Here is a 15881-nt window from a genome sequence, read left to right as displayed (position 1 = left end):
CCGGGCCAGTGTGCGTTTTACGCTTGTCCCCTTCCTCATTTCATAGAAAGCAGAATATTTTGGTGGTGGGATGGGAAGGGATAAGGTTGATCGTGGCCCCTTTGCAGGTGGGCGGCTGGCATGAAATGTTGTTGGAGCGCAGTTTATGGCAGTAAGGCTCACTGCGCTAAATGTCTTCCTTCTCCGCAGCGCCGTTCTTCCGCTGCCGCAGAATGTGCAGGAATATTTGCTGGATGACGGGACACTGGTAGTTTCAGGGAGGTAACGAATATTCATTTTTGAACCTGTAGATTCTTTCTTGTATAACTTTTACATTCACATTTAAGTACAAGGGTAACAAATTTTATAACTTCATCTAAACTGTCTTTTTGGGTTTTTTTCTCCCCAAGAGAATAGGCCATGTGCAGCTCTCCTATTAACCTTAGCGTGAGCTGTGGTGCTGATAGCATTTGGGGCAACGTTCATATTTTCATTCAGTATTGACTGTATACTGTAGCAATATAGGTGTCTGTGACTAAAAGATGCTTGACTGCAGCCTTTTCAAAAATAAAACCTACGTTTATCTATAAAGCAAGCCTTTTGCGTTGTTTCGGATATGGAAGAAAATGCAGCTGTTAAGGTCAGGAGATACAGGTTTTATTCTTGTATCTGGTTATTATGACTTCCCATGTGGCTTTGGGCAAGTCCCTCTCCCTCTGTGCTTCTTACTTGTCCATAGAAAGCTGTTGTAAGCATGTTTGAAACCCTTGTATACTGTTTGGTTCTGTTTTTCTTCAGTTCAGTAAATAATACATTTGTCTAGCACCAGCTGCCCCCTCCCACTCTATATGTTAGTGCTGAAGAACTGATGGAAAGGTGTAGAAGGTACTTACAATGGTAATACTTTAAGTAAACCAGAAAGAAAGGATTTAAGAATTGTTGAAAAGTAGTCCCTGCAAAACTAGTAGGGGTACCTGGACAAGAAGTTCCATACCATCCTCATAAAGACCCAGTCTGATTCAGAGTGGACCTTATGGGGGCTGAAAATGCATGACCTGAATGATTTTGCCTGTTGATAGGGGGACCTGGTTAAATAATTTTGGCTCCCTGTTTTACCTATGCCATGCCTTTTGGTTGTGTAACAAGTTTGCCTGTGTAGTTCTGGTAATAGCTTAGATGAGGATTTATGTAGGATGGTTTGGGCAAGAATGATTCTGCCTTTGGGCGTCATCTGGTCCAACCCCTTGCCTGAGTGCCTTCCAGCCCTATGTTTCTATGATTCTGTGAAAGTTATGAAGAACTTTGGGCTTCAGCGTGTGTAAATTTGGAATCATCCCTAGAGAGACCATCAGGAAAGCTAATCTGAATTACCTTTTAAAGTGGACTAAAATTCATTAAACTTCTGTTTGAAAAGTCCTTCAGAATTAAAGTGCCTTGAATTAAATTTAACTAGACTTTCTTTAAAGCCACTTAATTCTGAACAGTTTGCTCTGACAGAGGTTGAATGTAGTTTTATTAACCTACTTGAATTACTGCCTTTAATTGATTTAAATTCATTTTCTTGAGTATTTCTATGTAGATAGTCCTCTGGATGCAGTCCCATGTACCTCAGCAAGCAACTACTTTCTGATCAATCCTGTATATTCCCTGTATCTGAGTAGATCATATATATACAGCATGCATTTGTCCTCTACCAGGGACCCACCTGACCAAGCAGGACATGTAGGGTTCTTGCCTATGACTTCTATCAGGGTCAGTCTCATATATCTATATAGATATCTAGATATATGTCTGTCTAATATATATATATATAGGAATAGATAAAAATTCAGTTTTATGCATGTATACATGTGTGTGTGTATGCGCGAGTATAACTTAATTTTCATCTATTCCTCTATACATAGCCTTGGACTCCCTGTGAATACTATAGCTGTCATGTTAGAAAAATAAGCAAATTCTTGTGAATCAGTGTTGCTTTTCCACAGCCCAGTTTTAGACTGTGAAGTGAGAAGGGAGGAATAAAAAAAAACCTGCTACATGCATCCCTTAAAAAACTGGAACATTGGCTCCTTTGAGGCACATGATGCCCTTTCCATACAGTCCTTCATTATTGTTTCAGCTAGGATAATTGATCAACCTATTTTTCTTTTTATTTAAAGTATATGGAAAAAGAAAGCTGGAGAGTACATTAAGTTTAGTGTCAACTTTAGGGCCCAAACAATAGGAAGCATTAAGCAGGACAAGGGGAAATTTGACCAGGTATTTGTTTTCATTTTCAATATACACAATGAAGTGAGGGTTTTTGTAGGTTATGAATTACAAATGGTGTATAGAATTGGAGCCCACAAAAAAGGCTCCAAGTAGCCACTTGTTTTGCCTTATGTTTAATTATAGTTAATAATCTGTTAAACAGAACCATGTTTGGAAGGAGTTAATGTAAATGACATGGACCAAATTTAATCTGCATATGCCAAATGCTCTACGGGTTAGATAGATGGATTCTAGATAGAAGACTTCCTGAATCCTCCCCTCTGCTGCTTTGCAAAGTGATCAGTGTATATGTAAGTCTGGTTAATCAACTACAGAAGTCAGCCTCTACTGTATAATTTCCTGATCAGTACTTTGCAGCCTTATTGATTCAGAGTTACAGAACAGGAAGTTATGGCTTATTTCTAGGAAATGAGAAAATATAAAATTCAGACACCTTAATTAAATATTTTGAAAAGCTGAAGTTACATTTTTTCCATTTGGATCTATAGGTTCTATAAGAAATGAGTTGTCCTTGAGCCATTCCAGACAGGAGGAGCCAGTATTTCTCCAGTCCTGCATCACTATATAAATCTGGTTTAGCAATTGCTATTCAGTTTGGAGCAGGTTTCTGAAAAGCATAAACTGAAGGGTCTGATTATGCAGCTGGTATACATGAGCAGTTTTTACCATCTTCAGTGGGGAGGCATTCAGATGTACAATTTTTAAAAGTCTTCAAACCTGAATCCTTTATGAAATCCCATTTTCCTGCAAAATGAACTTTCTTAGCTAGAAAGCAGTATAATCTACCATGACTCACGATCGCTATCACTTTTAAACCTGGGATATGAAGTTTAGGTCCTCAGAGCTTGTAGTTTGATTGATAGCATGTCTGTTGTTGATTTAGTTCCTTGAAGAATTAATTTACTCTTTACTTGTATATTTAGCAGCATGAGATAACATAAGCATGCTCAATTTGTCGTGTTTGCTGTGCTAAAATACTAAGTTTTATGAAAGACTTGATTATTATTACCTTTTGAGGTGGTTAATGGCATGGGTTCAGGTCACCTGAAACTACAGTGAAGATTTTGATCACCTATTCCACACTCCAGGCACAGGGGATCTGCTATATTAAAGCTTATTTGTACAGAGAGTGCTTTTCTCAGGAGGAAGCAATTCCAACGTGATCTGAAACAGGGGTGGGGAATTTATTTTGGGCAGAGGGCCACTTACTGAGTTTTGGCAAGCCAGCGAGGGCCTCATGACAGGCAGCCCGGGGCAGATGAATATTAATTTACTAATTTTTTTTAGGGGTCCTGTGGGCCAGATAGAAGGACCTGGCGGGCCATATCTGGCCCAGGGGCCGCATTTTGCCCACCCCAATCTAAAACTACAAAAGTCCTTGCCACCACCTCCCATTCCATGTTGCAAGGTGTGCTTCTATGACTCTTCTTCAAAAACAAATGAATGGATCAGCAGCTATAACTGGAATCGCATTACATTTTCCGTTGGGCATTTTGAGGGAGAATATATCCACTTGTCAGCTTACTCATTTGATGAATTTTTGGAAGGTGTTTGTGTATTATAATGATGACACAATAAAAAAAATCTATACTAAAACATTCACAGTATATTCTGCTGCCTGAGTTTAGAATGGTTCCAGAAGTGATAACTACACATTGATGATGAAGACATGCAATCTTGTAACTAAGGCTGCAGACTTGGGCTGGGAAAATCGAGCTGTCCTACTGACATGCAGTAGCTGCTTTTTGGGGGCTTTGAGGACACACAAATGCATTTATTTCTTGTTTGCTCAATTTGTGCTTTAGGGAAGATCCCCCAACACATTCCCAGGAAGATAGTGTTGAAGATGAGGCAGAGGAAATACAGGTTGGCATCAAATGTACTTTATGTGAAGTCTTTTCCAAAATGTATTTGTAATGGTTGAATTTGTAGTTCATAGATTGTACATGGATTCTTTGGGTAAGTCTGATCCCTTTTATTAGACCAACTCAAATAGCTGGAAAAATTCTTCTTTGCAAGCTTTTGGGTACAAATACCCTTTGTCCGGCTGAGGACGAATCTGCAGTTGGTCTGTGCTCTTCCTGGATGGAATGAATAGTAAAGAAGCCAGAGGCTGGTATGCCTGTTATATTCATTCCATCCAGGAAGAGCACAGACCAACTGCAGATTCGTCCTCAGCCGGACAAAGGGTATTTGTACCCAAAAGCTTGCAAAGAAGAATTTTTCCAGCTATTTGAGTTGGTCTAATAAAAGGGATCAGACTTACCCAAAGAATCTTGTCTGTCTAAGTCCTTAAACTAACACGGCTACAACCTATACCCTTGATAGATTGCACATAGCACTTAACAGGATAAGACGCTGTTCCTCCCTGGAGGAACTTACAACCAAAGTTCAGTACATCATAACTTCAAAGAAGTATGGAGACTTGCATTAAAATACTATTTTGCTATTTCTTTTTTCCCCACAAAGTACACATCTTATTTGTTCCTTTAGTAATTGGATTTTTAGACCGACAAGTGAATAAGGGTCGCTGTTGAAAAGTCTATAGAAAGCAATGAATTTTGGGGGAATTGGAAGGAATGAGAGTGGTTCAGAAATAATGCTCCAGGAACTGGAGATACCCAAAGAAAAACAATACAAGTATTTGAAGAGGGGGAAAAGTCTGCAAAGGAGACATGAATACAAGTGAAGTTAGTGAATCATTGATCAAGAGCTGAGAGAGGATTTATTCAAGGACAGTTCTATGGCAAGCTCTGAGAAATCCATTAGGTTGGCTTATTTCTCTATTATTTTAGTAGCAGTATAAATTGACGATTTAAGCCTATCATTAGAACAGCAATAACGCTGAACCCAAGGCTTTGTGCACAAGTAACTCTTCCTAGCCCTGTGATTCCTAAACTGTTTTTTTCCCTCTTTCTTAGTCCATTATTCCTCTTACTTGATATCTTTTACATGTGACATGTTCCAGATACAATAACCCTCTGTGCTATAAACTCTTCATGCTGTTAGCTTTCCAGCATGAGGACTTGATTTGTTTTACTTACTATGTGATACTATGTAGATTTTGGTATTTTATAAATAATATAGAAGTTATGATGAGGACAGTTTAAGAAACCGTTAATCTTTTCTGTTCCTTTTTCACTCAGTGGTCAGATGATGAGAGTACTACAACACTTAAGGTAAGGTTATCTTAAAGCCCTATAGCATAGGATTCCTTTGGCAACTTACTTGGTTGTTTTTTTTAGCAAATTCAGAATTAAGTTTGTGTGTGGGCATTACATTTACCCATTATTGTAATTGATGTTGAACAGGCCATTCTAAAATATACCAGGGAAAAAGAGTTTCTCCTTTATGTAAGAAGGTAGCATTGAAATTTATTAATCTCCCTTCATGCTTGAATCACACAGTTGCCTATAACTTAATTCAGTTGTTACATAAAAAGTTGTCCGTTCTTTCTTTCTGTATAATCAAAAATAAAATGCTTCAGTTTTTGAGACTCTTACTTACTAGGCTAGAGGAAATGAGCAGGAGTACAGTGCTAAATATAACTGGGTTTAATTCTCGCCCCTTTGAATGACTCCCCAATTATCTAATCAGACTGTATGCAGAAGATATGAAGCCCCTGCAGCTTCTCATTTTCAGTGTTCTCTGCACCCTGACTCTCAGACACCTCTGCTGCTGGTTTTTCCACAGCCATTTTTCTATTTCTGTTTTAATTGTCACTGTTTTTTTTTCTACCTGTTTTTGAATCAAGGTTACCAACCCAAGACAATTTTTTCTCTACTGACAATCTGCAAACTTTTTACCGACAACCAAACTTTTTACTGACATATGTTATTTTTTTTTATATTGTAACCCTTTTGTTAAGCACTGGAGGGCTGGAACAAGGGCCAGGTTCAAATATTAGAGTTTAACATCAACTTTCTGAATCTGGCTCAAGCTCCCACCCAGAAACTTGGGAAAATAAATTTAATTCTCCCCTTTTCCCTATTCTGCCAGGTGCCTCAGACAGGCTGGGCCCACCTGGTCTGGCCTACCTTTTGAGGTGAGCCGCTGTTACAGGCAAACAGTGGATGATGGGGTGCAGCAGCAGCACATGGCTTGCAGGGGAGAGGGGGATACAGAGGCTTCGATGGGCCACAAAGCCCTGATAGCTCACTGCAAGGTGCCAAGCTGTCCTTCCACTGGGACACAAGGTGGCGCTGCTCTGCTCTGCTCTGTCCAACAGTACTTGCATCCATCCTCATTATGACAGCCGATCTTCAAACAAGTTCGTTTCTTAATTTTTACAGACGGGATTTTTTACAGAGAGTTGGCAACCCTTCTTTAAGTTCTCTTCATGCTGCCCACTGTCCTTGATGTGGGATCCTTGCTACTATGAACCATGTTCCCCTATTTGCTCCTTCTAATCCTTTCTGAAATCCTTTCTGTCCCCCAAATACTACCCATGATAATGATCTTCCACCACTTTTTGTCTGTTATCTGTACCATACCCTTTCGACAGTCATGTTTGAGACCAAATGTTCTCGTTGTACTCAACTTTGTGCAAAAATGAAGTAATGGCTCCTGAACAGTTTACTTACCAACTCAGAGTTTACTGCCTAAGAACCAGAACCTATAAAAACGTAATGGTTGTGCTTATTTTCACACCTGTGAATGGTCTTATTTTGGTGGAACTATTGATAGACTTATACCTTTGTAGGACTGATGTAAAAGATCACAAATCAGGGCAGGGAGTTTATTTTTGTACGTTACTTTACAAAAGAACAAATGTATTGTCTGTCATCATCATAGTACTAGGTAAAGAGCATCAGGCTGTTGAATCAAATCTCACAATTAGTCATTTAAGGAGTGCTTTAGCTGGTAGTTAGGCAAAGATGTAACTTGGTGTAACTACACTGGCTTCAATTAAAATATTCATTTTTATACCAGTTTAGGATTGTTCCAGAGATCTGGATTAGAGTTCATATCCTTATTTTCTCTACAGTTACAACAGGTTCTACCAGATTAAGTTAGAGAATTTATTTAAAAAAAAAAACCCTTTTACAAAGATCAAGAACAATATACGTTCTGACTTACAAAGGTTAGGCTTTTCTATGTTGGCAGTAATTTGGAACTTGGACTGATGGTTTGGATGTTGCTATATCTGATCCTATATTCAAATGTTTTATTATATAATTTTAATTCCTTACATCACTTAAAACATTGTTTTAACATGGATTAATTGTTATACATTTATGAAAGGTCTTCAAAAATATCAGCATAACTTGGGTGTATATAATTCTGACTTACTAGAGTCAATAGAAAAAGACCCCTCTCTTCTGACCTCCAGAGAACCAGAGGGTGTGTATACCATTCCCTTTTTCCCCCTCGAGATGTTTTACAGAATTTATTAATTTTAGACAAATCAGTGACATCATTTGGGGGGGCATTTTTGCACTCCTTTAAGTATCTGGGGTAACTACAGTGTTGAAATGACATGCTTTTTTCTGTTTTGAAAAGGTAAGATAAAACAAAGTTATAAGATAGGAAACAAATGCCTCTTGAAAACTGAACTGCAAAGGTTTTTAAAACAAAAAGTAGTTGGAGAAACTGTGAAGTTATACAAGCAAACCACCTTTCTAAGATTTGGGTGGGAATAGCTGCTTTGCCGGTCTTGCAATCTTAAGACGGGCAAAGCTGGTTAAACCCTGCTCTGTGCTATGCAACAGTGGCTGTTACAGCTACTATAAATGCTTAAGGAATATGTGACAGAGAATTCTACTACGTCGAAAAGAAAGCTGTGTAAACCCCCCAAAGTAATCCATCTGTGAGAGTGGGCTTTGAAGGGAATGTACTGAAGCAGAAAGGAGTGAGATATGCATCTTGCATTTGCCCAAGGACAGCAAAAATCAAATATAGTGTTGGTGAAAGGTGGCAGGCTGACAGCCCTGGATTAAGTTATCTATCTGCAGTACAGATGCTATGCAGCACAGGCACGTTGCCAGCAAGAGCTTCCTCAGTAATGGCTTGTCATCGTATCTCAAGCCTGAACCGGAGGGGGCCAGGTACCATGGTCATCCTTTTATAATATCTTAGCTGAAATTTATAAAAAGGAAAAAGGACCTGATCAAGGCCTCCTGGATCCATGACAGAACCTACTGTCGACTTCATAGGACTTTGGCCTCAACGACACTAATTATTGCAGTAATTTGTACCTTTAGCCGTTCCTGCAAAATACTGCCAAATTTGGCCAAATTTAGAGGCTCTGAAAAGTGAATTTTAAATGTTCAGTAAGTTTAATTTGGTAGCTAAATACTTCAAAGATTAGGTGTGCACCAATAGAGATTTTTTTGGACTGATTTTAAAAAAAAAAAAAAAAAAAAAAAAGGACCATTGGTAAGGAGCCATATCAGCTGATACTGATCCAATTCTGATCTGCAGCTTGGAGACTAGTGTCAGGTTGGTAAGTCTTGTGGGGGGAGGGAAGGGGTGTGCGGGGGGCAGATGGAGGCCCCCGGGGTGAGGGAGGGAGTGGGGTAGAGGCAGGCGCTGTTCACGTAGTGGGGGGGAATGGGACGGAGCCACGGCTCGTCCAGGGGCTGCAGGGGGGGAGGTAGCTCCTGCTGCTGTGTGTACTGCAGGACAGCACGGGGACATGTGCCCCCAGATCTGCGCACAGGGTGGGGCAGGCTGGGGCTCTGCCAGGCTCTTCCCAGCCCCTTCCTTCCTCAACCCTTCTGCCAGAGCAGACTTGTAAGTGAGATACTGCTCTCCATGCTGCTGGGCTGCACTCCTGGCCACGTTCATACTGCAGTTGTGCACATGCATGGAGCACTTATTGGCCATGCTATCAGCAACATCAGGCAAAAAAAGCCAATTTCTGATGCTGTCGATTTTTCCCTATGTCGGTGCTGATCCAATATGGGACCAGTATAATGGTGCACCTCTGTCAAAGATTCTGTACGCTTTGACCATCTTTGATCACATCATAGCTCCTATGTATTGCCCAGACTGCGTCTGTCGTTCTCAGAGGCTATGTACACACTTTAAAGTAATCTGGGAGAATTCTCCCAAGTTTGTTCTGCTAGTAGAAAAATGTACCCAGAGCTACATGTACAGACATTTTGAAGGTTGTGGCCTTGAAGAGTGAAGAGCTTGCAGTATTGACACTGAAGCCAGGGGGAGCCCCTGCACATGCATCTTGGCATGCTCTGCCAGCTCCCTTTGTTTGCCTAGTGACAGATGGCAGCAGTAGATAGGACAACCCTGATTGGCTGACACACACTGCCCTGGTCATCTTGCGTTTCCCTCCAGCACAAAATAGGATTTTTGAAGGGTGTGTGCTGGATCAGTAGTTCAGCAAGTGAGACCATATTTCCCTAGGGTGAGGGTTATGCTGAAGGACTACGTTCTCTTCTTAGCAAGTACAGACATTCACCCTCCCAGGAGAAGCTTTCCTGGTTGATCCCTGTTTTTTTTTTTTTTTTTTTTTTTCCTCCTGAAGTCATTTTTACTCTTGGGGGGGAAAAAAATGCCTAAACATTTGTACACTTGTGGTTTCTCCCAGGAGAGGAGCACTCTTCTAATAGAAACTGAATGCCTGAATGAGGCAGAGGGACTGAGCATGCTGTCACAGAGCTACAGTGGATGAACAGGACTTGGCCTGCTTTGCTTGCAAAACTTGAGAATGTTTTATAACTGCATAGATGTAAGAGAACTACTTACAGCCATTTGGAGATTGGAGTTACCTGGGATGCTATGTTGAATTGTGTTTTCATAAAGCACCAAACTGGAATTCTCCAAATACCATTTAATGTCACATCATTTATTTATTCTTTAGGATGAAAAATCTTTTGATGCGTGCCTGGAAGCTTTCTGATATTCTTAGAAAGGGCAGGGGTTTATTCCATTTCTCTTTGCTAGCCATCCTTATTAGTAGTATTTGCAGCAGCTTTCTACGTTCTGTGTTTTATTATATACTGCAAACCTCTTATTTTTAAACAAGCATCATATTTGCTCCCTAATCCTAAGGTTTCCTGCCCAGTCTATTTCTTGATGCAAGGTAACTTTACTATGATGTGTAGAGCTGTATTACAGCCCTGCTCCTGCTCATTGTATTACATGAAGCCCCGTTTACTTTAAACACAGAATAGATTGCAAGACTGGAGGTTTGGTTTGTGTGAATTGGCTGTCCTGCAACTCTTGTCTCTAAAGGAATGGTGCTAAATTAATGTGACACAAAAAAATTGGATGCGTTTATACAGTTAATGTGATAACAAAGCTTTGCACAGCTGAACTTTTTAAAGGTCTGTTTCATATTTTGTTACTGAATTGGTCTATGTACTTTTGCACTCATCATTTCTAAACTGAAATTGGATCTGTCATTCTTGGCTCTTTAAAAATAATTTCCCTTTCTACTTGCATATTAGCTTGCCGTAAAGTTGCATTTTTGGGCTGCAGCCTTTTTAGGGGAATGTCTAACATTATACGAAAGGACTATTTCTGTTTGAAACATCTAAAACCATTAAGAAAATTAACTTTTGTCAAACCTTATTTGTGTGCAGTTTGACTGGGTCTAAACTATAGGTGTATCATTTAGTAGCTGCTTATTTGTTTAACTTGCAAAATTGCCATCTTTCATGATTTTTATCATGAGTATTTATATGCAGTATTTTGTTTCCTAAACCTCAGCTCCAGCAATTAGGTTATTAGTGAGAATGTGACCTTTCATTTTAAAAACAAACATGTTTTTAGCTTTCATTTTTGCAGAGACAAGCTTGAAAACAGGAATTGTAAGGGTTCAAGTACCAGAAAGAAAATACTTTTATTTTTAAAATCTTGAGGTTATTCCACCTATGATTTATAGTCCTGCTTATATTTCTAAAACTACCTGGCTTTCATATTACATGTATTGAAATTATCTTCTATTCTTCTCTTCAGGCACCAGAATTTCCTGAATTTGCACTTAAAGTTCAAGAAGCAATCAGTTCCCTTGGAGGCAGTGTTTTTCCTAAACTCAACTGGAGTGCTCCAAGGGTAAAAACAACAATAAAAGAGTTTTAAAGAGTCTTTGTTTTTAATCATTCATTTTGGATGTCTAGGAGGTGGCGGAGGGTGACTGCACCAATCATTGGCAATGCAGTAACTGAGTTCTCAGTGGAGTGAGGTACTGCAGAGAGTCTTGATGCAGCAGTGCTATACAGGGCATTATCTTATCTGAGCCAGTGAAGTAGGCAGGGATCATGTTATGCTCATAGTGCTTTATGAGCTGGAATTAATATGAGAAGTTTCTCAAATATTTAACTCTTCAGCTGGCAAGATAACTTTTCTCCTAAGGAAAATAAAAAGTCATGAAACCTAGGTCAAGAAGATGTACAACATGCCAAGAATCTCTGATGTATTATGCTGCACTCTGAGATTAAAGTCCTGGTTAATAATGTAACACTTGTTTTTCCTGTAGAAATCTAAATATGATTTAACTAATCAGCAAGATCCCCTGCTTCGCATTTTTGTTCCCCATTATTTATGCATTGCGGGGGAGAGAGTTGTTTTCTCCACCCTTCTGCTTGCTGCCTGTTTTAACAAAATAATTTTATCTGGATATGAAATGAGTTCTTCATCCTGTTAATGTTTAGATAAGCCCTGTGTTGATTATTCATAGTTTATGGATAATATTTCAGAATCTAGTCCAGGGCAGCTCAAAAAGTTTATTGATTCTGGACTTTTGCAGTCCTAATCAATCAGCAACATAAAATCTACATTACCAGTATATTGTGGCACAGTTCTTCATATGGAGCAAGTTCAGCAATATCACCACACATTTTTTATATCATTGTCTCATTGTATATGCTCACCTTGAAAGAAATAGCATAGCATAAAATTCTGGCTGGTAGCCACTGAGCACTTATGAAAAGGGAAATACAAAAATGTAAAATGTACGTTTATATGAGAATACAAGAAAAAAATCTAGAGAATCCTTTTAATGGTTAACTAGGCTAACAATGGTAGAGATGGAAGAGAAGGCTAAGCCCTGTTAACTGGCTTGTGTTCAATTCTGTGAGGATCCTATGAGCAAAGACCTGCTGCAACAGGTCTTGTATTGAGGATGAGTGAAGAAACTCTTGCTGAAATCAGTTGCCCATCATTTTAGTCCTGCTTGTCTTTTTCAAGATGCAAGCAGTGTTCAGGTGTCAGACTGTAACTTACCTTCTTTGTTGATGGCTGCTAGTAAAAATGGTATTTTTTTGCTAAAATCCTTTTGTTTTTAGGACGCCTACTGGATAGCAATGAATAGTTCTCTGAAGTGCAAAACTCTCAGTGACATCTTCCTACTCTTTAAGAGTTCAGATTTCATTACTCGTGACTTCACTCAGCCGTAAGTACAGTTCTCTCAAATTGATTTTTTTTTTTTTACCTGATCAAGAGATTCTAAATTCCTTTTAAAGATTTTACTGCTGTTCTTTCTGAAAAGTGACCATGAAATGCATTTTGGAGTTCTATATTTATTGCATCTCCCTAAGTTCTGTATGAAATAAGCTTCCTCCCTGCTTCCCCAAACTTCCAGCTCTCCAAACTGAGATTCTAGCCTGAGAGCCAAACTTTGCTTCTGATATGATGCATGAGAAAAAAAGATTCTGTAAACCAAATTCTCCCCACAGTAACATGGGTAATCACCCTTCCTGCTTTCAACTGTGCTGATTCTGCAATGCACATGAGTAAAACAATGCAGTGACAGCATTATTTGATGAAAGTTTGAGGCCCTGAACCTGAAAACCCAGGAAATGGCTTTGTGGAATAAAGCCATTTTTGTGGAGTTGCTTTTCAGAGTGAATTGCGTTTTGATGGAGTATTATTTCTGATTCTTGAGCAGGTCTTGGTTCCTAGGGGATTTGTTGATACCTGCTTTTGCAGTAATCCAGCATCCCTTTGTCACTTCCTTTGCAAATGCTAATGATCTTGGAGTGCACAAAGTGGACCGAAGAGGGCAGAAATACCACCTCTTGCTGTCATTTTTGGGAGCTTTTTGCTCCTTTGTAACATTTGGACAAATGTATCTCCTGAGCTGTGGCTTTTCACTTTCTTTAAATAAGTGCTTAGAGAGAAAATTAATTGGTATGACTTAAAATGTTTCATCTGTCAACTAGCAGAGGAGAGTCAGTCGGGTAGGAGCATTTGCCAACTGTAGCTTCCAGAATTCTACATCATGCTTTGTGCCAACCCCCCGCCCAAACTACCATTGCTGTGCAGCTGCCTTCTTTTCTGTTCCTGCACTTTTGGCAGTTAACTTTGCAATGTGTTGAGCAGCTCATTATTAGTTTTTTAAAGAGTTAACCAGTTTTTGCCCTTGTTTCTAAATTGTTCTGTAAAGCTTAAGCAATGGTAGCATTCCAGTAGTGAAGTCAAAGCATCCCAGGGAGTTATATTCCTGTATGTATCCATGTCTACCCTGAAGTTGTAGAGCTAAGTCTTTCTAAGGATGGTATTTTGTCTTTTGCAATTTTAGCATTCATTGCTAATGGACAACTTGCATTTGTATATGCAAAGCAAGGAACTGTTTTTCATATCAAGGTATTACCAGAAACTAGGCACTGTACAAACATTCTAAGTCATAAATTCATGAAAAAAAATTTGAGGCCGGAAGGAACCCTGGTGATCATATAATCTTTATCTGCGTTGATTCCCATCCAAGTCCAATGGCTACAATTGAACTAGATTATATCTTTTAGAAAGCAAATCTGATTTTATTTTAAGCCACATTGAGTGAGGACGATTCCATTTCAACCCTGACTAATGATTGATTTCCGTTAAAAAAAAGTGCATTCTTTTTCTAGGCCAAATTTGGTTTAGAACTAGACGACCTGAGGTCTCTTCCAACCCCAATTTTCTATGGTTCTGTGAAGCTTATCCTAATGGCTTTTTCCAGAGGTGGAGTAAGAAGGCTGCTAGGCCTAGTGAGTGCAAGTGGTGTTGCCCATTTTGTGTGCAGGTGTTGCAGGTACAACTTGTATGCTGTTCTTTATTAAATTGCAGTGTTTGGGGAAAATGTACTGGGTGATTACTAGTTGGAGGACTAAATCTGCTAGTCATGGGTCTCATGCTGTCATGAGAAGCCCAGCTGGTAGGAAGAGGGAAAGTGTGGCGCTTTCTTACCAAGGAGATGCCCTTTGATGTTGTCTTTGGGTCTCTTTCTTTTTTATGAGTTCCTCTCTCTTGCATATGTCTTTTTATAAGCTTCACACTGGTCTACTTATTTGAAGGAAGAGAAACGTCTTTTTCCTGTCATACAGACCCTTCTGAGTAATTTTTTGGTGCTATACCTACCAGCTTCTCGTTATTTCAGCTGTAGGTGGGGTGAAAAGAAATCTATATTCTACATGTAGCTTCCCTTTGCTAAGAATCAGGTTGAACAAATGTAAGTTGTGGCATGGCTAACAAATAGCAATCCATGAAAATGAGATTTTTATTGCATAGGAATTGGTCTTTGTCAAACAGCGGGAGGTGTAAAGAGACTGAAGCTCTCTATATACAGGAAGACAGTGCTGTTGTCACTGTTATCTCCATGACTAGATTGTAAGCTACTAATAAAGGCCACTTGCTTTTGTCTGTAAAATGCTCAGGGTATATGTAATTCTACTAGAGGTGAATTAATTTTTTTTTTTGGGTTCCACCTCTCCCCTTCTGTTGCCACAGGCATGCATTATTGTATATTTAGCATTAAAATAATGCTCTGAGATTCCAGTCAAGGTTTGGGAGACCTGTTTTGCATAGTTTTCATACATGCATACAATAAAAGGTAGCCTATAAATTTGTGATCTCTGACTGTAGAATTCCACTATAACTCTCAATCTCTTTATCATTTTGAGTTTGGGCTAATTTTACTATTTTGTTTTAGCCTAATAAAGGGATTTATGGCTCTCTTTGCAGAAGGGTGTACTAAACTACTTGAAATGCTTTTAAATTAAATTACAAAAACCCTCACTTTGCCAGTCTAGAATGGATTTAGATGGGGCTTTTTAATTATGGAGCATCCAAAGAATTACTTATAGAATAATACATTTTTCATTTGAACAATTGCCATATGCTGGTGAGGGGGCAGTATAATTGTACTTTATTTAAGAGATTTAACCAGCGGAAGCTTGCTTCTGTTGCCAGGATATAAATGCACACATTGAGACCTTGGTTATGGTCACAGTGGTTGCATTTACATGAGATGCTATCACCAAATGACTGTGCAGTACCAAATGTGCAGTCCCAGGCACATGTAGACAGACTGAAAATGTTCTGACCAAAGTAAACACACGTTAAAGTGAGACCCTTATAAGCATGTGTCTTTTTATCAGTATTCACTGAGCATGGAACATATAGATTTTAATCTTCATTTAACATTATTCAGTGATGGAGAATCTACCATTTGTAAGTTGTTTCTCTAATTAGTTACTGTTGGTTTTAAAAAATTGCACTTAAGTCTAAATTTCCCTAGCTTCCAGTTTTTAAGCCTGGGGTGTCCAACCCTTTTGAATGTGGGGCTGGATCATGAACTTTTTATCACCCAGTGGGCCAGCGAGCCATATTCAAAGACATCACAGGAAGTTGTATCACATCAGGAAGTGATGTCACGTGACCTTTGACACCATTGAAGTTGCAGAGGT

The 15881-nt window shown here is 39.1% G+C and overlaps 1 protein-coding gene across 1 annotated transcript in view; it reads left to right on the top strand.

The window, feature by feature from the left end:
• CDC123 (cell division cycle 123) overlaps positions 1–15881 on the top strand; it is a 71564-nt gene that overhangs the window by 5180 nt on the left and 50503 nt on the right. The window contains exons 2-6 of the mRNA XM_019509559.1: positions 190–261; positions 4056–4116; positions 5397–5429; positions 11173–11268; positions 12501–12607. Of these exons, the coding sequence (XP_019365104.1) occupies positions 190–261; positions 4056–4116; positions 5397–5429; positions 11173–11268; positions 12501–12607 (369 nt within the window). The remainder of the gene's footprint in view (positions 1–189; positions 262–4055; positions 4117–5396; positions 5430–11172; positions 11269–12500; positions 12608–15881) is intronic.

Source organism: Gavialis gangeticus, unplaced genomic scaffold (assembly GCF_001723915.1).
Source record: "Gavialis gangeticus isolate Ggan-Ray unplaced genomic scaffold, GavGan_comp1, whole genome shotgun sequence".
NCBI classification, from domain to species: Eukaryota; Metazoa; Chordata; order Crocodylia; family Gavialidae; genus Gavialis; species Gavialis gangeticus.
This window is presented reverse-complemented; position numbering and strand designations above follow the sequence as displayed.